The sequence below is a fragment of the Hemiscyllium ocellatum genome, chromosome 16 (genome assembly GCF_020745735.1).
Source record: "Hemiscyllium ocellatum isolate sHemOce1 chromosome 16, sHemOce1.pat.X.cur, whole genome shotgun sequence".
NCBI classification, from domain to species: domain Eukaryota; kingdom Metazoa; phylum Chordata; class Chondrichthyes; order Orectolobiformes; family Hemiscylliidae; genus Hemiscyllium; species Hemiscyllium ocellatum.
Genome location: NC_083416.1, coordinates 15,145,351 through 15,170,008, shown reverse-complemented (window position 1 = coordinate 15,170,008; position 24,658 = coordinate 15,145,351). Strand labels below are relative to the sequence as shown.

At 45.4% G+C, this 24,658-nt stretch overlaps 1 protein-coding gene across 1 annotated transcript in view; it reads right to left on the bottom strand.

Annotated features, from left to right (window-relative positions):
* LOC132823150 (fibroblast growth factor 18-like) overlaps window positions 1-582 on the bottom strand; it is a 222,619-nt gene extending 222,037 nt beyond the window's left edge. Inside the window, exons 1-2 of the mRNA XM_060836719.1 lie at window positions 549-582; window positions 317-353 (exon numbers count right to left, since the gene is read on the bottom strand). Of these exons, the coding sequence (XP_060692702.1) occupies window positions 317-353; window positions 549-580 (69 nt within the window). The 5' untranslated portion in view covers window positions 581-582. The remainder of the gene's footprint in view (window positions 1-316; window positions 354-548) is intronic.
* Window positions 583-24,658: the final 24,076 nt, after the last annotated feature.

The following is a 24,658-nucleotide window of genomic DNA, read 5'->3' as shown; positions in this document are numbered from 1 at the left end:
TTGGAGTTTCACAACATCCGACCCGAATGGTGGCAAAAAAAAATCAGCCCACAAACCGACCAGAGAAATCTCCACTTAAAAAGTGCCACACTGGCCGGAGGATAATACCTTCCCCAAAATAAAAGAGAGATAGGAAATGATATTTACCTGCGACCCAGCTGCAGAATCGCACAGGACTTTGTAAAATTATGACCATCAGGGTCAGAACTATATTGGGGGGAGAGTGATTGGCTGTTTAAAACAGATTTCTAGCCAGATGCATTCATTTTATAGAAGATAAGGAAATCCGAGGAGTTTAAAACGGTATTGTACTGACCTCAATCTCAAAGCTTGGCAGTATCACGTGTAAACATCTGAAAGAGAGAGAATAGAAACAGAAAAAATTATATCTTTGACATCTCCGGGATACCTATTCTCTGCAATTAAAATGTGTTTAATTCCGCCTTTAAAACAACCCCCTGTCCAATTATTATATAAAAAAAATTAACAGCGGCAATAAAATCATCAATTAAAGCAGAAACTCGTTCAGAAAGTTGCAAGATGCTTACAGGCAGATGAAGGTTGAACAGGCTGGGTTCATAGTTGTGGATGTTCACAAAAAAAAGGGACAATTTTTTAAATCTGATAACGATTGCAAGAGGGAAAAATAAAAAGAAAGGTGGGCGGGAATAAATTAAGAGCGGTTTAATCCTTTTCGATACTTGCTCGGTGCCACTTGAAGAGGAGGAGGAGGAGGAGGGAGAGGGAGTCTCCCAGTTGCTGCGGAGAGGTATGAGGTGGGACCGAGTGGATCTCTAGCTTCTTCAGCCCCGGCATCAACCAACCTGGTCTTCAGCGGGGAGCCGGACAGGGTAGTCGGTTTTCAAGGTCCTTGAACCAGCCTCCTTCCTCGATCAATTCCACTCAGGGACCCACCCTCAACAAAACAGCGGCTGCTCTGCAGAAGAGATCTCTCTCTCTCTCTCGACATAACCCAGTGTGTGCATTCAAAGGTGCAGCGGAATATTTGCTCTGACGGTGTTTCTCTCTGCAGGTTTATCCTCTGATCCGAGTTTCGATCTCTCTCTCTCTCTGATTAATTCCCCATGTGTCCTTATGGCAAAGGGAGAGAAAGAGGTGTGACAGAGTTCCCCCAACCGCCCTGCCAGTGCTGCCAGTTTCGCATCCGAGGGTCGAACTGCACGGGGTGCTGCGGGCTGGTGTCAAACACAAGTGTATGACCCTTTGCCTGTTCCGCCCTGCCCTCACAAATCAGCCCCAGTTCCCTCTCAACATTACCCCCTACAGCATCGACAGGGCTCACGCAACCTCTAGGCAGCAGGAGAGATTAAAACATACACACACTCTCAGACAGAATTATAAACCGTTTTCAAAAACAAAAATCACAAGAGCTATCTCCCTAAAGGAGTTGCAAGAAATGATATTCATTCCAAGAGTGAGAGAAGCTTCCTGATATTTCTCTAGTTTCACTCACAAGAGCTGACCCTTTTCCTTCAGTATTACATCAGTCCTCAACCTTCACATCACATTCCATCTTTTGTCTCTTTTTGCTCTAACTACAGCGTTTTAAAAAAAAATAGAAACCTGTTGCTATTAACCTCCCTCTAAAATGTCCAGTGTGAGGCTGTTCAGTGGATTACTTTTGTTGAGCAACACAGTAATAGCAAAGGAAGGAGAGTGATGATCAAGGCAGAGAGTGAAGCAGGGAAAAGAGTAAAGAGAAAAACACAATTAATAAAGCAGCAGATGAAATGATAAAGCAGTAGCAAAGAAAGAGCAAAATAACACAGGAGAGATGAAACCAACAAATCATCTTCAATAATGGGAGAGTTGTGCAATAATGCACAAAATTGGATATTAACTTTCATTGTAGGAGAAAGTGAGGTCTGCAGATGCTGGAGATCAGAGCTGAAAATGTGTTGCTGGAAAATGGCATTCCTGATGAAAGGCTCTGGCCCGAAACGTCGAATTTCCTGCTCCTTGGATGCTGCCTGACCTGCTGCGCTTTTCCAGCAACACATTTTCAGCTATTAACTTTCATAATTCATTCATTAAACTTGACTATTTGAGGCCTGTAGATTAAGGAGAGAGTTTCTGCTCATCTATGCCAGTAACATTGGCATAACCCATTTGGCATTGACTGAATCAGTGTGAAAGATTGGGAAATGTTAAGCATTATTAAGTTACACCCAAAGCCATTTCTGTCAGTGGTGTCTGCAAACTTGCATGTGAGTTGAACTTTTTATTTACTCTAACCTGATTCCACTCATAACCATGGGACAGGTGCATCACTAGCAGGGCCAGCACTGCTTATCTCTGACTGCCCAGGGGACAGTCAAGGATGGCAGCTTCCTTCACATTAGTAAACCAGATATTTTCCCTCCCCTCCCCCAACAATGGATTCAGATGTCATCACTACGATTCTTAAATCCAATTTGTTTTTATTGAATTCAAATTCCACCATCTGCCATAGCGGGATTTGAATCCAGGTCCCAGGACAAAACCGAGGTATCTGGATGAACAGGCCAGCAATGACACCACTGAGCCATCACCTCCAACTGCCCACAAGCCCAAGTTAAGGAGCAAATCAATTCATTTTCTCAAGTGCATTTAAGATTATATCATTTTTTAAAATTTTACTGATAAACTAATTAAATTACAACATGGTTTTAATTATCTGCAGCAATTTAAAAGCAGGTACTCCCCAGGTGGAGGATAGGACAGTCTAAATTAAAATGCTTACTTTTGGTGATAAGCTCATTTTTGTCCACATTAATAAAACTGTAACAGGCTTCCATTCTCAATCACGTGAACAAAGGTTTTGACATGGGAAGAAAATAGAAACTATTTCACTACATTACACTGGCCACTCCTACTGGTTTGTGGAAGATTTTATGCTTGTGATTATGCAAATAAATTTGAGCAAAAAGGTGCAATTTTAAACACATTTCAGGTACAGTTTCCCAATTATTCCCAATGCAAAAAAAATTAAGAATATATGTTAACTTTAATTTTAGTCTCTATAATTGTTATCCAAGGCTGTGTGCAGAAAGGAAAAGGAATAAATCATTCAGCGCCTTCAGCATATGTCAGTGTTCAATAAGATTGTGATTGCTGTGTAGAATAGTTTAATGTGCTTTAAAAGACAAATAAAGCCAGTCTAATGTATTATTTTACTCCTTACATCAAATTCCACTTGAAATCTGATCTGAATCACAGTTATTGTTTCCCTTATACTTGGGCAATCCTCCTCTATCCAAGTTAGAGGTGGGCGGGGGGGGGCGTTTATTGCAGGATAGCAAGTCGAGTTCATAAAAGCAAATTCACCTTGAAGCATTTGGAGGAAACACCTTGATTTTACAAATGCTTCTGAAAAACAAAATATATCAAAAATTGGGAAATTCAGTTGAAATTACATTTCCATTTTAGAAGGTTAATTAGAGATCTAAAGTGTTCTGGGGCAAAGTAAACTTATAATTGGAATAATTCAAATTTTGCAACCAACTTAACACTGTGCGTAGATGTGTGTGTGTGTCTGCTGTTATTATGTGGCAGTGTTATTGTATGTATATTCCTATGTGTATACCTGTTGGTGTGTGAAAACGTGTACATGTGTATTGGCTGCTAACAACAATTTTCCCAATGGAAAGGTGGGAAACACGGCCCTGAAAATAAGGCCTTTTGGAACTGACAACCTGCTCACTTCAGGAGCAGGCTCATCCCTGGGGATTGTTTGTTTGTTTGTGCTGTCAGAATCAAGCTCCCATTTCAGCAGCTCTGCAAAAGAGGGGTCTTTCACTCATTGCCTAATGAGGTGGCTGCTGACACCTATCTCTTAGCAAGTGCTAAGGGCGGCACGGTGGCACAGTGGTTAGCACTGCTGCCTCACAGCGCCAGGGACCTGGGTTCAATTCCCGCCTCAGGTGACTGACTGTGTGGAGTTTGCACATTCTCCCCGTGTCTGCGTGGGTTTCCTCCGGGTGCTCCGGTTTCCTCCCACAGTCCAAAGATGTGCGGGTCAGGTGAATTGGCCATGCTAAATTGCCCGTAGTGTTAGGTAAGGGGTATATGTAGGGGTATGGGTGGGTTGCGCTTCGGTGGGTCGATGTGGACTTGTTGGGCCGAAGGGCCTGTTTCCACATTGTAAGTAATCTAAAAAAAAGGTAACTAAGTATTCTGCCATTATTGGGAGGATCAGATGATTTCAGAGCATTCTTAAATCTGAAATAATTTTCTTGCGTATCATGGCTTCATTGCAGTTCTCTCACCCCTGACACAATCAGAAGGAATAATTCCAACTCCTGACTTACTCAATAATACAACAGAGTTATTATGACACAGTCGGAGTTACCACCTTCCAGAATGCACATTAAGATAGATGTGTCTTCCTCCTCTTCAGGTGCACATTAAATATCCCATGGCACTATTTGTACATGGGGAGAAGGTGAGGTCTGCAGATGCTGGAGATCAGAGCTGAAAATGTGTTGCTGGAAAAGCGCAGCAGGTCAGGCAGCATCCAAGGAGTATCAGAGCTGCAAATGTGTTGCTGGAAATATCAGAGCTGAAAATAGTATCTCCTTGGATACTATTTGTACATGAGCAAGGGAAATTTTGTTTCTGTGTCTAGGCTAATATTTTACCCTCAGTCAATATCACTTAAACAAATGTAATTATTATCTTACTGATGGGACCTTACCTTGCAGGAACGGTCTACTGCATTTGCTCCATTACAATTACACTTACATGCCAAAAATACTTAGTTGGCTGTACTTTGAGACAGCCCAAGTTCAGGAAAGACAATGTATAAACACCACTGGGACACACACACACAAAACAACCCCACTGCCCCGTGGCCAAACACTTTAACTCCCCCTCCCACTCTCCCAAGGACATGCAGGTCCTGGGCCTCCTCCATCGCCAAACCCCTCCCACCAAATGTCGTGCGGAAGAACGCCTCAGCTTCTGCCTTGGGATCCTGCACACGTGGGATCAATGGGGATTTCACCAGTTTCCTCATTTTCCCTCCCCCCATCTTATCACAGATCCAATCTCCCAACTCAGCACTGTCTTACCTGTCCATCGTCCTTCCCACCTATCTGCTCCACCCTCCTCTTCGACCTATCACCTTCACCCCCACCTTCATCTACCTATTGCCTTCCCAGCTACCTGCCCCCCAGCCCCAACCCCCTCCCATTTATCTCTTAGCCCTCCCCCCAGCCCACAAGCCTCATTCCTGATGAAGGGCTTATGCCCAAAATGTCGATTCTCCTGCTCCTCGGATGCTGCCTGACCGGCTGTGCTTTTCCAGCACCACACTCTTGACACTGTATAAATGCGAGCCTTTCTTCCGCTCGCTGACCATATACCTCAGTCATATTCAGCAATACAACAGCCACCTGCAGAGAGTGTCAATCTGAACACAGATGAGAAAGATGCATCGTTTAAAAACCTGATTCAAATTTTATTGAATTCCAATTCAGGGAAGAGGTAAATCACCAACAGCTAATATTTGACTGGGAGAATTAATGCAAAGGGCACGACCATTTTTCCAAACCAAATATATTGGTCATGATTTTGGAGTCACAGTTTAATAGAAAGAAGTTTTATGTTAATACTACCAATTTAATTCAAAGGGCTACCCATTAGAATACGGATGAGATTATTATCAGTTCATTTTCACCTAATGTACAGATTCTTTTGCTGCCTTCACCCTTCATCAGGAATGAGGCTTGTGGGCCTGGGGGCTAAGAGATAAATGGGAAGGGGTTGGGGCTTGGGGGGGCAGGTAGCTGGGAAGGCAATAGGTAGATGAAGGTGGGGGTGAAGGTAATAGGTCGAAGAGGAGGGTGGAGCAGATAGGTGGGAAGGACGATGGACAGGTAAGACAGTGCTGAGTTGGAAGATTGGATCTGATGAGAAACCAGTCCTGTGACCTGTTTGGACCTGATCTCAACCTCTTCTTCCTGTTCAGTTTCATCTTCATCCAGCACAGCAGAGGTGCGTCAAAAGTAGTTCTGCTGCCACCTTCAGGTCACTTTACAGAACTGTCGTAAACCCCAGGCCTGGCAGCAAAATGCAACAGCCTCCAACTGAAAACAAGCATTTGTAAACACAAGTATTGTATAATTGTTTCCATTTTGAGTATATGTTGTACTTGAGAGAAACAGTTTGCAAGTTTCTCTCCCATTTTCAGCTTGGCTTGGTTGATAAGAATTTTGTTTATGAATCAGATTGATGGATTTTTTTTGATGCAACGTTGGCAATTATAGCCCATCCCCATTTACTTTTGAATGTGATGATGAGCTGTCTTTTTCAACTGCTCCAATCCATATTGTGTGGGTACCATTAGTTAAGGAATGAAGGGATTTATTCCAACAATGGTGATGTATTTCCATCGTGGGATGGTAAGCAGTTTGCAAAGGGAAAGTTCCAGTGACAATGCTCCCATGCATCTGCTGCTCTTGCCTTTCTAAGTGGAAGAGGCCGCAAGTTTGGTGTGTCATCGAAGAGGGTGTGGCAAATTATTGCAGTACATCTTGTGAATAGTAGACAATGCAGTCCTGGTGGTTAAAGGCATAAAGGGCTGGGTGGAATGCCAATCAAAGGGGCTGCTTTGTCTTGGATGGTGTCATTAAACTGTTTTAGGAGAATAAGGAGTATTCCAACACTCTCCTACTTGTGCTTTGTATACTACTCAAAGGCTTTTGGAGTCAGGTATTGAGACTTTTGCCGCAGAATACCCAACCTTTGATATTTACGTCACTGTCCCAGTTACATTTCTGGTCATGACCGGGAGATATCGCTAGTTTGATTTTCTGCAAAGGTGTTGCCTTTGAGTGTCAATGGGAGGTGGTTAGTTTCTCTCTACCTGGTGGTGTGTGTCATGAATGCTACTTGTCGCTGTCTGAGCTTGAGTGTTGAGCAGATCTTGGAGCATGCTTTGTTTCATAATCAGAATAGCCAACGCTGTGCAATCATCAGTGAACATCCCCACTTGTGAATGAAAGACCGTTGATGAACAGTTGAAAATGCTTTTACCTTGGACAGTGGCAGGAAAAGCTCCTGCAATTACCTGCTGGAAACAAGAAACTGTGGGTCAGGCAGCATCCATGGAGAGAGAGCAAGCTAACGTTTCTGAGTTGAGATGACTCTTGTTTTAAGTACAGATTCCAGCACCTGCAGTAACTTGTTCCTACAATTATGTACTGGGACTGAGACTAATTAGCCTCCAACAATCACAGCCATATGCTGTGTATGACTCCCGACAGTGTAGAGCTTTCCCTTAATTTTCATTGACTTCCAATTAACTAAAACTCCTCTTTGCCACAAATGGCCAAGTGGCTGTTTTGAATCAAGCTGGAGACTTGAACATGTAATCTAGGATGACACTTGAATCCAAGACTGAACAGCAGCTGCTTTGAGCTACAGGTAGTCCCTTTGTAATCGGTTTTACTTCAGACCTGAAAAAATGTATGAACTCATTCAAAAATCAGCATAATTTAAATTTTACAACTGAATGGCACACCAATAATGCTGTCCATATCTGTGCATGTGCCAACATGTGTTTGAGTGGCAGTGTTATTGTCTTTTGTATGTCTGTGTGCATGTATGAAGTGTTATCAACAATTTCCTAACGGAAAGAGATGAGATACTTAGCTCTGAGTATCAGGCTGTAAAACACTGGCTATCTGCTCCTGTCAGTAGGAACAAGGTTAGCTGTTGGGTATTGCTTTATCAGTGCCAACTCCTGGTTAGACAGCACTGGGGACGGGGGAGAGTTTTTCAGATGTTGTTTTAGCACCTATTCTTCTGCCATTATTGCGTCATTGTAGTAGTTCCTTGGTCAATCATCAAGACTGAGAAAACAATTTCGTTCTCTTTTTCCAATACCCTTTGATGTCCTCCTGAAGCATTGGCCATCGCTGAAACTGGTTTCAGGAATCCTCTGTTAGCATATCCTGTACCAGTTCTTTAGTTATAAGTTTAAGCTTCAGATGTAGGCCTGTCCGTCAGGGCCATCACCGTCCCTTGATGTGAATATATATTTCCCACTTGGATAGTGTAGACAGGGATCAACAGCAGCAACCTTAACTGGTTTACTTTTTAGTCTTGAGATGAGGTGTCCCTCCAATTTGCAGTTTGGTTCATTGTGGTATTAAATACTCTTCCTTTTAAGTCTTGTCTCAGCCATAACAGTCTTGCCTCTGACCGAGAGGTCATGGCTTCAAGCCCCACTCAAGAAAGGTAACAATATAATCCAGGATGGTACTCTGGGTGGAGTGCGACATTACCAGATGTACCATTTTTGAGATGTCGTGTTAGACTGGGGGCTGACCTCTCAGGGAAAAGTAAAAAATCCAATGGTGCTATTTAAAAGAAAGCATGGGTGGTCTCCCAGGGCTGTTGGTAACTATTAGTCCTCAGGCAATCTCATAGAAACTAAGAGCAGAGGTAAGCAGACGTTCAGCACTGTCAGCTATCCCACCACTCTGAATGATCACTCCTGGTCTGTTATCTCAATGTCATTTTCTCACTTGCTCCCCTCAGTGCCTTCAAAATCTGAAAAAAACATTTTTCACAGAATCCCTACAGTGTGGTAACGGGCCATTTGGCCCAACAAGCCCATACCAACCCACCGAAGGGTATCCCACCCAAACCCATTCCCGTCCCCTATTACTCTACATTTACCCCTAACTAATACACCTAACCTACACATCCCTGAACACTACAGGCAATTTAGCCTGGTCATTCCACTTAACCTGCACGTCACTGGACTGTGGGAGGAAACCAGAGCACCCGGAGAAAACCCACGCAGTTGCCTGTGGGGGACGTGCAAGCTCCACACAGACAGAATATATTCAGTGATTTGGCCTCCGCGGCCTTCTGAGGTTGAGAATTCCACATCCATTGGGTGAAGAAGGTCTTCCTCATCCCTGTCCTAAACTGTATCCTGAGATTGGAGTCTATTATAAAGGATGAGATTACGGCACATCAGGATAGTAGTAACAGGATAGGACAGAGTCAGCATGGATTTATGAAGGGGAAATCGTGCTTGACTAATCTTCTTGAATTTTTTGAGGATGTAACTCTGAAGATGGACGAGGGAGATCCAGTAGATGTAGTGTACCTGGACTTTCAGAAAGCTTTTGATAAAGTCCCACACAGGAAGTTAGTGAGTAAAATTAGGGCGCATGGTATTGGGGGCAAAGTACTAAATTGGATTGAAAATTGGTTGGCTGATAGGAAACAAAGAGTAGTGATAAATGGCTCCATTTCGGAATGGCAGGCAGTGACCAGTGGGGTACCGCAGGGATCAGTGCTGGGACCGCAGCTTTTTACAGTATATGTTAATGATATAGAAGGTGGTATCAGCAATAACATTAGCAAATTTGTTGTTGATACAAAGCTGGATGGCAGGATGAAATGTGATGAGGATGTTAGGAGATTACAGGGTGACCTGAACAAGTTAGGTGAGTGGGCAGATGCATGGCAGATGCAGTTTAACGTGGATAAATGTATGGTTATCCACTTTGGTGGCAAGAACAGGAAGGCAGATTACTACCTCAATGGAATTAATTTAGGTAAAGGGGCAGTACAGAGAGATCTGGGTGTTCTTGTACACCAGTCAATGAAGGCAAGCATGCAGGTACAGCAGGTAGTAAAGAAGGACCCTGGTGAGACTGCACTTAGAGTACTGTGTGCAGTTCTGGTCTCCAAATTTGAGGAAAGACATTCTGGCTATTGAGGGAGTGCAGCGTAGGTTCACAAGGTCAATTCCTGGAATGGAGGGATTACCTTACACTGAAAGACTGGAGCGACTGGGCTTGTATACCCTTGAGTTTAGAAGACTGAGAGGGGATCTGATTGAGACATATAAGATTATGAAAGGATTGGACACTGGCAGCAGGAAACATGTTTCCGCTGATGGGCAAGTGCCGAACCAGAGGACGCAGCTTAAAAATACGGGATAGACCATTTAGGACAGAGATGAGGAGAAACTTCTTCACCCAGAGAGTGGTGGCTGTGTGGAATGCTCTGCCCCAGAGGGCAGTGGAGGCCTAGTCTCTGGATTCATTTAAGAAAGAGTTGGATAGAGCTCTCAAAGATAGTGGATCAAGGGTCATGGAGATAAGGCAGGAACAGGATACTGATTAAGGATGATCAGCCATGATCATATTGAATGGCGGTGCAGGCTCAAAGGGCTGAATGGCCTACTCCTGCACCTATTGTCTATTGTCTACTGTATCCCCAACCAGGGAAGTTATTCTCCTGGCATGTAGTCTGTCCAGCCCTGTTGTAGTTTTACAGTTTCAATCAGATTCTCTCTCATCCCTCCAACCCTTACTGAACTCCAATTAAATTAATCTCTCACAGAGTCATAGAGATGTACAACATGGAAACAGGCCTCTTGGTCCATCTTGTCCTTGCCGACCAGATATCACAACCTAATCTAGTCCCATTTGCCAGCACCTGGCCCATATCCCTCAAAACCCTTCCTACTCACATACCCATTCGGATGCCTTTTACATGCTGCAGTTGTACCAGCCTCCATCACTTCCTCTGCCAACTCATTCCATACACGTACCACCCTCTTTGTGAAAAGGTTGCCCCTTAGGTCTCTATGATATCTTTCCCCTCTCACCCTAAACCTATGCCCTCTAGTTCTGGACTCCCCCACCCCAGGGAAAAAAACTTTCTCTGTCTACCCTATCTATGTCCCTAGTGATTTTATAAACCTCTACAAGGTCACCCCTCAGCCTCTGACGCTGCAGGGAAAACAGCCCCAGCCTGTTCAGCCTCTCCCTGTAGCTCAGATCCTCCAACCCTGGCAACATCCTTGTAAATCTTTTCTGAACCCTTTCAAGTTTCACAACATGTTTCCGATAGGAAGGAGACCAGAATTGCACACAATATTCCAACAGTGGTCTAACCAATGTCCTGTACAGCCGCAACGTGACCTCCCAACTCCTGTACTCAATACTCTGACCAATAAAGGAAAGCATACCAAACACCCCCTTCACTATCCTATCTACCTGGGACTCCACTTTCAAGGAGCTATGAACCTGCACTCCAAGGTCTCTGTTCAGCAACACTCCCCAGAACCTTACCATTAAGTGTATAGGTCCTGCCCTGGTTTGCTTTTGTAAAATGCAGCTCCCCGTGCAGTAAGTCCTGCCATCGCTGTATCGGGCTAATGAACCTCTGCCGCACTCCCTCTATGACAAATATATCCCTTCTTAGGGAGGAAGGTCAAAACTGCACATATTCTCCAGGTGTGGCCTTACTAAGACCCTGTAGGACCCCACTAAGACACCCCTCCTCCTGAACTCAAATCCTTGTGCAATGAAGGCTGAAATACTGCCTGCCTTCCCAGTTACTTGCTGCACGTGCCTGCCTGCTTTCATTGGCTGATGTTCTAGGACACCCAGATCACTTTGTACCTCCGTACCTCCCTATTGATCACCACTTAAATGAGTACTCTTCCCTTCTGTTTCTCACACCAAAGTGTATCCCTTCACACTTAGGCACATTCTACCACATCTGCTGTACATCTGCCCACTCACTCAATGTGTCTCCACCACCTTGAAGCCTCCTCAGTAATTTATCATCTCACTACTTTTTGTTTGACCTTGCAGTGGACAGATTCACTGCTGCTTTTCCTTCATCACAAATATGACTGAGCTCCAAATGCCCGGCACTGGATGAGTAGCGCTTTGGAAGCGTTCTGAAGTCATGAAAGGCGCTACGTAAATGTAAGCTCTCATGTAACTGCAAATGTCAGCTAATTTCAGCAATATGGTGCCACCTGCAGAGACCATTGAATTTAACAGTAACTAGAGCTTTATAAACCCTAACTAGAAAATTATACTGTACTGAATCCAGTAAAATTTAGAGGCAAGTCTCTGACCCATCCCAAATTACCCTTGATAAAGCTTCCACTTTACACTGAGCTCTGCTATCCCACTGCTGTCAGAGAGGGAGTTTCAGGATTTTGTCCCCCTGACACTGAAGGAGCGCAGACATATTTTCAAGTCAGGGTGGTGAATGGCCTGGAGAAGAGCTTGCAGCTTGTGGCGTTTCCGTGTATCTGCTGTGCCTTTCTTTCTAGATGGTAGCGGTAGGAGGGTTTGGACCAGGTCCCTGTTAAGTTGCAGCATCTTGGAGGTAGTACACACTGCTGCCACCGTGTGGCAGGAGTGGAGGAGGCAAATGTTTCGGATGGTGGATAGACTGCCATTCAAGTTTGGCTCAGTTTGGTATTGAGCTTGTTGTGATTGATTGCAACTGCAAACATTCACAAAAGTGGCAAGTATTCCATCACACTCTTGACTTATGCCTTGTAGGCAATGAACAGGCTTGGGGAAGTCAGGGGTGAAGTTACTCACTGCAAAAGTTCCAGCTTCTGAACTTCTCTTGCAGTCACAGGGTTTATATGGCCGGTCCAGCTCAATTTCTGACCACTGGGGACCCCCAGGATGTTGGTAGTGTGTGATTCAGCTTTGATAGTGCCATTAAATGTCAAAGGAAGGTGGTTATGTAGCAGCCTCCCAGCTGCTAAAACATAGATGGAATGCTCACTTTGCCAGACAGCAAGGGATGCTGGGTAGATTGGCCAAGTTAAATTCTGAAATCACAAAAACCCACATACCAGACACAGCGCAAACATAGCAGCCAGATGCTAACAGCATTAGCTTAGTGTAAAAGGCACCAGTTATTCTGGACAGACACATCTCCAACAACTTATCCACTAAACAAAGGAGGGCCCAGACAGAAAGGCACTGGGTCCTGTTACACAAGGACAGTAACAATAGCTGGCCATCCAAATGCTGGATCAGTGGTGCTGGAAGAGCACAGCAGTTCAGGCAGCATCCGAGGAGCAGCGAATTGACTCTTGTTTCAAGATATTATGCGTATCTCCCTGAGTGGACAGAAGGATAGAAAATTTCTGAAAATGGGCTAAAACGTATACAAACAGAGTCCACCTGCAGACCTCTATCATGGAACTGCTCTTGGAATCCCCTGAGGCCCTCTAAGGAGACCAGCATGGCATTTGCAGAGAGCAACCGGCCATCCAGAGAGAGAGCGAGGAAGTGAGCAGCTACACAGACCCAGAGACTGAGCCACAGAGAGAGCGACTACATAAGTTTACAAGAGATTCTGGAAGTATTGTAACCTTGAGGGGCCAAACAGGATACTATGTTTAGTGTGAAAGGTCGTTGTAACTGGGATTGTTTTGTATTGTGTACATATTGATTTGACTATTTTGGTTTTGTAGGATTAGATTAGATTCCCTACAGTATGGAAACAGGCCCCTCAAGTCCACATCAACCCTCTGAAGAGGCGCCCACCCAAACCCTAGGCAGTACACCTGGGAAAAATCATTCATAACATTCTGGTCAGAGTTGTCTGAATTGTTTTAAGGAGAGACTAGACTGTTAGATTTCTCTTGTTGGAGACGGGCACTGCTTGCCAGTTGTGTGGTGTGCAAGTTTGCCATTTATCAGCCCAAGACCTAATTCCAGGGAATGAAGCTGAACAGATGTTCGAGTTGACCGTGAGGAAGCATTGACCATGCTTTAATTTTGTTATGTAAATGGAGAAAGGTAGTCTGCAACAAAGGATGTTGGATAGGGGTAAGACAGATGTTGTTAAAATAAGGCAGGATCTCAAACAACTATGCTGTTTTGGAAGATGTAGGGAGTATTGGATCCTCAGGGTAATGTAGCACTGACAGCCAGGTTTCTGGTACCAAGACTTGTGTAACAAGGGGTATGCCAGGTTCCAAGCAATCGAATGTGATAGGGTAGTCTCTAGCCAGAGGTACAGATAGACGGCCAACAGTGAGAAATCAGAATGGTGTTGCCTCCCTGGGTCCAGGATTCAGGATATCTCAGACAGCGTGTGGGATATTCTGAAAGGGGAGAGGGACCAACAGGAGGTCGTTGTACACATTGGAATTAATGACATAGGAAGAGAAAAGGACGAAAATCTGAGCAGGGAATATTGGAAGTTAGGCCGGATTTTAAAAAGTAGGTCCTTGAGGGTAGAAGTATCTAGATTACTCTCTCTGCCACAAGCTAGTGAGGGCAGGAATAGGAGGAAAGAGCACATGAGTGGGTGACTGAGGAGCTGGTGCTGGGGTGAATAATTCACTTTTTTGGACTGTTGGAACCTCTTCTGGGGTAGAAGTGACCTGTATAAAAACAGCAGCTTGCACCTGAATTGGAAGGGGATTAGTTTACTGGCAGGGAGATTTGCAGGGAGATGGTGAGAAAGAGATCAATCTGAGACTGGTACAGTTGGGAAAAGGAGTAAGTCAAACAGTCAGGGCACGCAGAAACAAAACAGAGAACAAGATGGGACTGATAAATTAAAGTACATTTATTTCAATGCAAGAGGCCTAACAGAGAAGGCAGATGAACTCAAGGCATAGTTGGGAACATGGGACTGGGATATCATGGCAATTACAGCAATATGGCCTAGGGATTGGCAAGACTGGCAGCTTAATGTTCCTGGGTACTGGTGCTATAGAAAGGGGTGGAGGGCAGGCAAGAGAGGAAGGGGAATGGCATTTTAGCTCATGGACAATGTTACAGCTGTATTTAGGAAGGATGCTACTGGGAATACATGTAGGGAAGTTAATTGGGTGAAACTGAGAAGTAATACAGGGATGATCATCTTATTGAGATTGTACAATATGCATCCCAAATAGTCAGCAGGAAATTGAGAAACAAATTTGTAAGGAGATCTCAGTTATCTGTAAGAATATTAGGGTGGTTATGGTAGGGGATTTTAATTTTCCAAACATAGACTGGGACTGCCATAGTGTTAAGGGTTTGGATGGAGAGGAATTTGTTAAGTGTGTACAAGACAATTTTCTGATTCAGTATGTGGATGTACCTACTAGAGAAGGTGCAAAACCTGACCTACTCTTGGGAAATAAGGCAGGGCAGGTGACTGAGGTGTCAGTGGGCGAGCACTTTGGGGCCAGCGACCATAATTCTATTCGTTTTACAACAGTGATGGAAAAGAATAGACCGATTTAAAAGTTGAAGTTCTAAATTGGGGGCAGGATAATTTTGATGGTGTTAGGCAAGAACTTTCAAAATTTGATTGGGACCCGCTGTTTACAGGTAAAGGGATGGCTGGAAAATGGGACACCTTCAGAAATGAGATAATGGGAGTGAAAGGCTGATTAGGGAATGCTGGATGACTAGAGAAATTGAGGCTTTGGTTAAGAATAAGAAGGAAGCATATGTCAGATATAGACAGCAGAGATCAAGTGAATAAAGGTTGTAGGGCTATACTTAGAGGGAAATCAGGAGGGCAAAAAGGGGACAGGAGATAGCTTTGTCAAATAGTGTTAAGGAGAATCCAAAAGGATTCTACAAATACATTAGGGACAAAAGAGTAACAAGGGAGAGAATAGGGCTCCTCAAAGATCAGCAAGGCTGCCTACGTGTGGAACCACAGGAAATGGGGGAGATACTAAGTGAGTATTTTGCATCAGTTTATGGTGAAGTTTGAGAACATGAGGAAATAAATAGCGATATCTTGAAAAACGGCCATATTACAGAGGAAGAAGTGCTGGATGTCTTAAAATACAATAGGGTGGATAAATCCCCAGGACCTCACCAGCCGTACCCTAGAACTCTGCGGGAAGTTAGGGAAGTGATGGCTGGGACCCTTGCTGAGATATTGGTATCATTGATAGTCACAGGTGAGGTGTCGGAAGACTAGAGGTTGGCAAACATGGTGCCACTGTTTAAGAAGCGCGGTAAGGACAAGTCAGGGAACTATAGACCGGTGAGCCTGACATTGATGGTGGGCAAGTTGTTGAAGGGAATCCTGAGGGATAGGATTTATATGTATTTGGAAAGGCAAGGACTGATTAGGGATAGTCAACATGGCTTTGTATGTTGAGAAGTCATGTATCACTAATTTGTTTGAACCCCAGGTCCTTGCGCTGTGTTGAGCACACTTGCCTTCAGTCAGAGCATTGAGTACAGGATTTGGGATTCATATTACAGCTAGACAAGACATTAGTACAGCCACAGTACAAGACACGAGTAAAAATACTGTGCACGATTCTGGTCACCCTACTGTAGCAATGATGTTATTAAACTGGAAAGGGGGCAAAAAACATTTACAAGGGTGTTACCAGGAATGGAAAACTTGGGTTATAAGGAGAGGCTGGATAGGTTAAGACTTTTATCCCCAGAGCATAGGAAGCTGTGGAGTAACCTTATAGAGGAATTATAATATCATGAGGGACATGGATAGGGTAAACAGACAAGATCTTTTTCCCCCAGGGTAAAGGAGTCTAAAACAAGAGGGTGTCAGTTTAAGATGAGAGGGAAAATCTTTAAAAGGGACCTGACGGGTCACTTTTTTCTCAGAGGGTGGAGGTTATATAGAATTAGTTGCCAGAGGAAGTGGTAGATGCAGGCGCAGTTACAACATTTAAAAGACATTTGGGTGGGTACATGGATAGGAAAGGTTTAGAGGGATATCGACGAAATGCAAGCAGATGGGACTAGTTCAGTTCAGGAAACCTGGTCAGCACTGATGGGTTGGGCTGAAGGGTCTGTTTCTGTATAACTCTGATTCTAAAAATCAAGAAAACAATTAAGCACAGCAAAAAGGGGACATGCTAAAATCCCTAGTAGGCAATCCCAAGATACTCAATAAGTTGTCTCCAGGTAGCTTAAGGGGACGAGAATAACCAGGGAAAGACGTGCGCCTATGAGGGACCAAGGAGACGATCTATGTATGATATTGGAGGACCATTGGTAGAGAGTTACATGAGTACTTCATATCTGTCCTTACTTAGGAGAAGGGGAATGCAAGTACAACATTTGAGACAATGGACTATGAAGTTCTTGAGCAGATTGATATAAGGACTGAGGAGGTACTGAAGGCTTTGGAGGATTTAAAAGTGGACAAATCCCCAGTTCCAGATGAGTTTGTCCCAGGTTGCTGTGGGAGATGAGGGCGAAAACTACAAGATCCCTGACCCAAAATTACAATTAATGTCTGGGGATGTGCCAGAGAACTGGAGGGCAGCCAATGTGGTTCCACTTTACAAGTAGGATGGTGAAGATAGACCAATAGAACTATAGACCAGTGAATCTCACATCAGTGGGAGGGAAAACTATTGGAGAAAATGGTAAGCAAGAAAATTTAATTTCAATTTAGACAAGCAAGGTTTGATCAAGGATAGTCAACATTACTTGTCAGAGGGAGTACATGCCCAATAAATCTGGTTGAATCTTTCTAGGTTAGTTGTTGGGTCATCATAGTCTGATCAGACCAGAGGGGCAGCTCTCTCATTAGAGAGAAGTGGCTGGTGGTGACTTAACCTGAGGGCCACCAGACCTCAGGCAAGGGAAGAAGTTGAGTCCTTTGTGGTAACTTCAAACTGGTGATGGGAGTTGAACCCATGCTGTTGGCATCACACTGCTCTGCAAACCAACAATCCTGCCAACTGAGCTAAACCAATTCTCTTTTCCTGGGCTACCAAGTGTTTGAATGAGGGTCGGGCAGTTGGTATAGTTTATATATATTTCAGCAAGGCCTTTGAGTGTCTTAAAACACATCTTAAGGTGGATAAATCCTCAGGACCTCATCAGCCATACCTTCAAACTCTGTGGGAAGCTAGAGAAGTGATTGCTGGGCTCCTTGCTGAGGTATTGGTATCATCGATAGTCACAGGTGAGGTGTCAGAAGACTGGAGGCTGGCTTAAGAAGGGTGGTAAGGACAAGCCAGGGAACTATAGACCGGTAAGCCTGACATTAATGGTGGGCAAGTTGTTGAAGGGAATCCTGAGGGATAGGATGTACATGTATTTGGAAAGGCAAGGATTGTTTAGGGATAGTCAACATGGCTTTGTGTGTTGGGAAGTCCCACACGGGACACTGATAATGAAGGTAAGACCTTGTGGTATCCAGGGTAACTTGGCAACTGGATCCAAAATTAGCTTCGCCAGAGGAGACAGAGGGAGATGGCAGAATACTGTTTGTGTGACTGCCCCTGTGTGAGTGCACTGGCGTACCACAGGGATCAGCGCTGGATGCTTATTATTTGTGATATTCATAAACGATGCAGATAACAGTGTGAGGGGATAATTCGATAAGCTTATAGATAACATAAAGATTGACCAGGTGGCGGACAGTGTGGAGCAAGCTGTTAGCTTCCAGGGTGAGAATGGCAGGTTTCCTTCTCTAAAAGGCATCAGTGAACTAAATTGGTTTTGAATAATAACTTATTACCTTTATTTTAAAAAAATCCAAATTGTTTATTGGTCCAAATATCTTTAATTTATTGAATTCAAATTGTTTAGCTGCCATAGTGGGATTTCAGCTCATGATTACAGTCTTGGCCTCTGGATAATTAGTCCTGTTATATAACTGTTATGCTAATAAGTGTAATATTTGAGCCGGATCTCAATCTTTCTTTCTGATCATTATTTTTACAGTCACACGGGGCAAATGATGTGCTTCAAAAATTACAGTGCTGCTCCTGTCCTACAGTCTGTAGTGAACCACAGGTCAGTCTGCAGAATGTAACTGCCTCAAACCAGGCCACTAATTTAAAAGGACAAGTGTATGAAACCATCCTGAAACACTGAGCCAACCCTGTACATGGGAGCTATAATAAATGTACTTACTCTGCAACTGTCAGCTCAGCTCAGCTCAGTTGTTAACACTCTTGGTCCTGAGTCAGAAAGTCCTGTGTTCATCCTGTTGAGAATACTTGCTTATATTTATATTCACCATCCTGCAGTGAAGAAACAGCATCTCTCATTGTAGACATTTACATTTGCGAAGAGATATCTGGTCTTTCACATTAAATGCATATTGTCAAGGTGACACCACGTGGAATCGTGTTGAGAGTGTTGAAAGCTCCCCAGTACTCCGCCCCCACCAATGTTTTATCAGAGTGAAATTTACCTGTCTGTTGTTTCAGCTTGATTTTGTCACTCTTAGCCTGTTACTACGTCTGGCTTTATATTATTGGAGTGTTTGGGTGCATTGTGACATTAGTCCATGGACTGCATCGATCTCCATACCTTCAGCAGCTGTGTTTCTCCACTCACAGGTTATAGTCCAACAGGTTTAGTTGGAAGTACAGCTTTTGGAGCACTGCCCCTTCATCAGCGAGCTGGTGGGGCAGGGTCATAGGGCACAGAATTTAGCGCAAAAGACCAAAGACGCCACGATTTTATTGCTGTAAATTCTGTGTCCTCTGATCCTGCTCCACTGCTGGCCTGCAGAGGCATCAACGCTCTGAAAGCTTGTACTCCCAACCAAACCTGTTGGACTATAACCTGGCATCATGTGATTTTGAACCTTGTCCAGCCCGGTCCAGCCCTGGCACCTCCACAAGTTAATGGAATGGTGACCTCAGCATCTTCTGACACATGCAGGCAGCAGTTCTTCAGATGTTAGTTGGCAAATTTCCTAAACACCATTAGATTAGATTACTTACAGCATGGAAACAAGCCCTTCGGCCCAACAAGTCCACACCGACCCGCTGAAGCGCAACCCACCCATACCCCTACATTTGCCCCTTACCTAACACTACGGGCAATTTAGCATGGCCAATTCACCTGACCCGCACAACTTTGGACTGTGGGAGGAAACCGGAGCACCCGGAGGAAACCCACACAGACACGGGGAGAACGTGCAAACTCCATACAGTCAGTTGTCTGAGGCGGGAATTGAACCCGGGTCCCTGGCGCCGTGAGGCAGCAGTGCTAACCACTGTGCCACCGTGCCGCCCATCTGCACAGTTTTTTGAGACAGTGAAAGCCATACAAGGTTAACGATCCTGTAGATGCTAGTAAGTGAACGTTGGTCGGTAAGGTACCACCCAGGATAGAACTGCCTTTGTATCTTCATTGCCTGCCTATGATTGAGGATGTGCTGATTGGTATTTCAGAAGCTGCAAGACTGAAGATATGAAAGATACAGTGTCAGGTAACAGGATCTTTTAGTGCTTTATGAAGTGTTGCCATTGTTTTATGTCTCTGGTACACAACATATTAATATCTAATTCACAGACTTGTGATTAGCCATCTTAATATTATTTTGTAATCCAAAATCCGTGCTCGTAAACATTCTGGAGTAGAGACATTACAAGGTAATAGATGGAGAATTGGTGAAATGACCGAGAATAGGAATAACCCATGGTTTTTATGTTGGCAGGCTGGCCCTGGAGTGTCAGTGGAAAACTGAGTACTTGGACCTCACTCTCTATCAGCCTATAATTCAGCTGAGGGAGTCATGAGCTGTTGTGACACTGTGATAGTGTCCCTAACTCTGAGACAGGACTATTTTCAAGTCCCTTTCCTGATGAAGGCTTTTTTTTCCCGAAACGTTGATTCTCCTGCTCCTTGGATGCTGCCTGACCTACTGTGATTTTCCAGCAACACATTCTCCACTCTCACACGTTTCCCACGCTGGGCACACTCTTCCCCCCACACTGGGCTGACTCTCCCCCCACACTGGGCCCACTCACCCCCCACATTGGGCCCACTCTCCCCCCACACTAGGCTCACTCTCCCCCGACACTGGGCCCACTCTCCCCCCACACTAGGCTCACTCTCCCCCCACACAGGACACACTCTTCCCCCCACACAGGGCACATTTTCGCCCCACACTGGGCTGACTCTACCCCCACACTGGGCTCTCTCTCCCCCCACACTGGGTTCACTCTCCCCCTACGCTGGGCCCACTCTCCCCCACACTGGGCCCACTCTCCCCCCCCCCCACACTGGGCTCTCTCTCCCCCCACACTGGGTCCACTCTCCCCCTACGCTGGGCCCACTCCCCCCCACACTGGGCCCACTCTCCCCCCCCCATGCTGGGCTCACTCTCCCCCCACACTGGGCCCACTCTCCCCCCACACTGGGCCCACTCTCCCCCCACACTGGGCTCACTTTCCCCCCACGTTCTGCTCAGTCTCCACTCCCCCTGCGCTGGGCACACTCTCCCCCACACTGGGCCCACTCTCCCCCCATGCTCTGCTTAGTCTCCCCCCCCCCCCCCCAGTCTGGGCCCACTCTCCCCCCTCGCTGGGCGCTCTCTCCCCCCTCGCTGGGCGCTCTCTGCCCCCACGCTCTGCTCACTCTCCCCCTTGCTGGGCCCACTCTCCCCAACACTGGGCCCACTCTCCCCCCACACTGGGCCTACTCTCCCCCCATGCTTGGCTCACTCTCCCCCCACGCTCTGCTCAGTCTCCCCCCTCCCCCCCCACCGGAGTTGGGCTCACTCTCCCCCCACGCTCTGCTTAGTCTCCCCCCGCGCTGGGCCCACTCTCCCCCCACACTGGGCGCACTCTCCCCCCACGCTGGGCCCACTCTCCCCCCACGCTGGGCTCACTCTCCCCCCACACTCTGCTCAGTCTCCCCCCGGGTTGGGCTCACTCTCCCCCCACGCTCTGCTCAGTCTCTCCCTGCGCTGGGCCCACTCTCCCCCCGCACTGGGCCCACTCTTCCCCCCACGCTGGGCCCACTCTTCCCCCCACGCTGGGCCCACTCTTCCCCCCACGCTGGGCCCAATCTCCCCCCACGCTGGGCCCACTCTCCCCCCACGCTGGGTCCACACTCTCCCAAGCTCTGCTCACTCTCCCCCCAAGCTGGGCTCACACTCACTCCACACTGTGCACACTCAAGGTCCATGCTGTGCTCTCCCCGCTGCCTTCTGAGCTCAGGGCCAGAGGTGGGCGAAGATATGGGGAAAAACCAAAATAAGGAAAGAGGGAGCAAAAAAAGAGTCCCCCGTCTTGTTCATTAAAAGTATTGATTTAATCAATTCAAGGGGCAATTAAGATGGGCAATAACTATAGCCCAGCTGGCAATGCCCACTTCCCATGAATGAATAAGGAATAGTACATTTGTTTCCCTCGTTTGTGTGCATCATTCAGACCACCTCGCTGCAAACAAAGTCACATTATTTGTCGGTACTGTGGAGCAGATAGAAGCAGTTTGAGGAAGATGCTTTGAAGTGGATTCCAGTCAGCCTCCACTTTCAGTTTGTCCGCCTGGAACAAGTTTTCATCAAAATCCTCACAAGCAAAAATAATAGCCAGGCACTCTTTATCAATCTGAGTATAGTGTCATTTCGTTTGCATTACCTCAGGCTGTCCTTGCTGTATAAGGGCTGCCCTCCATGTGCATTCCTATCACTAATTGTTGCATTCTCGTGCAATGTGCTTTTTGTTCTATACCCCAACTTCACTGCACATCTGTAACAGGCAGGTCGAGACTAAATCGATGTATTTATTGATGGCGTTCTGGTTAGAATGTCATGCCTCTAAGAATTCTCATGAGTGTCTTTGTCTCGCCCGCTCTTGGATGTGTGTGTTGTCCCAGTCAAAGTGGTGTCCTTCTTTATCTGTATGTATGGAATCTAGTGATAGTAGGTCATATCTTTTGGTGGCCAGTTGGTGTTCATGCATCCTGTTGGCAAGTTTCCTGCTGGTTTGTCCGATATCGGGTTTTTTTTGCAGTTCTTCCATGGTATCTTGTAAATGACATTAGTTTTGCTGGTGATATCCACATTCCTTTGGAAAAAAATACCGGAGATGACATCAACCACCTTAAAAAACCAAGACCTGTAAACAGAGAGAGGCGGGACATACCACCCACGTTTCACCGGAGACTCTCACTGATGGTGTTACCGAGTCATGGTGACGAAACGTCTGAAAACAACCTTCCAACTCAGCAAACAAACTTACAGACCTATCATCAACCTGAGCTATGGATCTTCTTAAAATCCCCGCTGACATGTGTAGCATCACCAGCCCAAGCTTTACACTTACTTCAGCTCAGGTTTTGCTGAACACCTCCAGTCCTGAGCTCCCAATCTCCATTCTTCCCATTAAATGGGGCTTTCTGCTTCATTTATCCTCTTGGGACATGTGCCATTCCATTGTACAGTCTCAACCATACATCTGAAGTCTTCACTTTGTGGCTTACCAGTCTAATCCAGTTCACAAAGTTCTGTGAAGCTCATGAAGTTTCCCAAAGCATTAATCTGTATCTGACACTTCACATTCATTTGATGCTCTCCTCTTGCTGTCATCACGCTAACACTCACAGGGGGGACCATGTTTCACTAACGTGCCCAATGTTTTTTGAAGTGGCAACAGAAAGGCTTAATGGGGGTAACACTTTCAATGGGGTGTGCTTGGATTTCCAAGAGGCCTTTGATACAGTGTCATACAGCAGACTTGTGAGAAACGTCATGGGGCAGATGCATCAATAGCAACATGGATACAAACTTGGCTGCTGGATAGGGAACAATGGAGATTTTCCAGGTTGGAGGAGGGTTTATCGTGGGATTCTTCCTGGGTTGGTATTGGAATCCTTGCTTTAGCTGATGTGTATATTAACGATCTAGATGTTGGTGTGCAAGGAGGCCATTTCCAAGTTTGCAGACGGCAAAAAACTTGGTAGAATTATGAACTATGAAGGCAGTGTAGAACTCAAGGAGAAAGTAGTTGGTGAATTGTGCAGGAAGATTCTGGAAGGAATTCAGTGCAGAGAAGTTTGAGGTGATATACTTTGGTTAAAAGAAAGGCAATTAAAAAAAACTGGGGTTGCAATTGCCAGTGTGGTATAGAAGCAGAGGGGTAATGCTTTTGCCCGAAACGTCAACTCTCCTGCTCCTCGGACGCTGCCCGACCTGCTGCGCTTTTCCAGCACCACTCTAATCTCAACTCTGATCTCCAGCATCTGCAGTCCTCACTTTCGCCCAGAGGCAGGGAGACCTGGGTGTGTGTGTGTGCACAAATTATTGAAGGTAGCAGGACAGGTAGAGAGAACAGTAAGTATACAGTATCTTCAGCTTTATTCATAGGAGCATAGAGTAAAAGAGTAAGGAGGTGAGGTTGAATTTATATAAGATGCTTGTTAGACCTCAGCTGAAGTAATGTACAGTTTTGGGCATCAGATTACAGGATTGAATGTATTGCAAAAGTGGTCGACAAGAATGGTTCCAGGGCTGAGGAACGCCTGCTCCGAGGACAGGAGTTAGGACTACTCTCCTCGAAGGCAGGAAGGCCATGAGGCGATCTGATAGAAGTTTTCAAAATCATGAATAAGCAGGATTAAGTACTTATGGAGAAACTGGACCGACTGGTAAAAGGAACAAGGAGAGGAAAGCATACATCTAAGTGATCTGCAAGGGTGAAGTGAGGAAAATAGTTTTCACTCAGCGAGTAGTTAGGGTATGGAAGACACTGTGTGGTGTGGGGTGGAGGCAGGTTCAAGAAGGCATCAGGATAGAAATATTGTGGAAGAGCTTCAGGAAAAAGCAAGAGATTGGCAGAGGGTAATAATGCTTAATTCACAATGCAAGCACTATGCGCTGAATCACTTTCTTCTGCATGAGGGGGATAAAGTGTCAGAGGGCACGATATAGATATTGTGAAGGACATCACACAAAGAGGAAGCCTGTCCGTTCTGGGAAAAGCCCGACTATAACTGCAGAAATCAGCGAATCACTGGAGGTGCAAGTGTTTAGCGATGACTAAGCATTGATAGCGATGATATCAGCTGACAATTCTGAGGAATCATTGACATCACCAGATCTATGGGTGAAAACTTGTTTGTGATTGTAAGCAGTGGTGTCGACAGAAGGAGAGCAC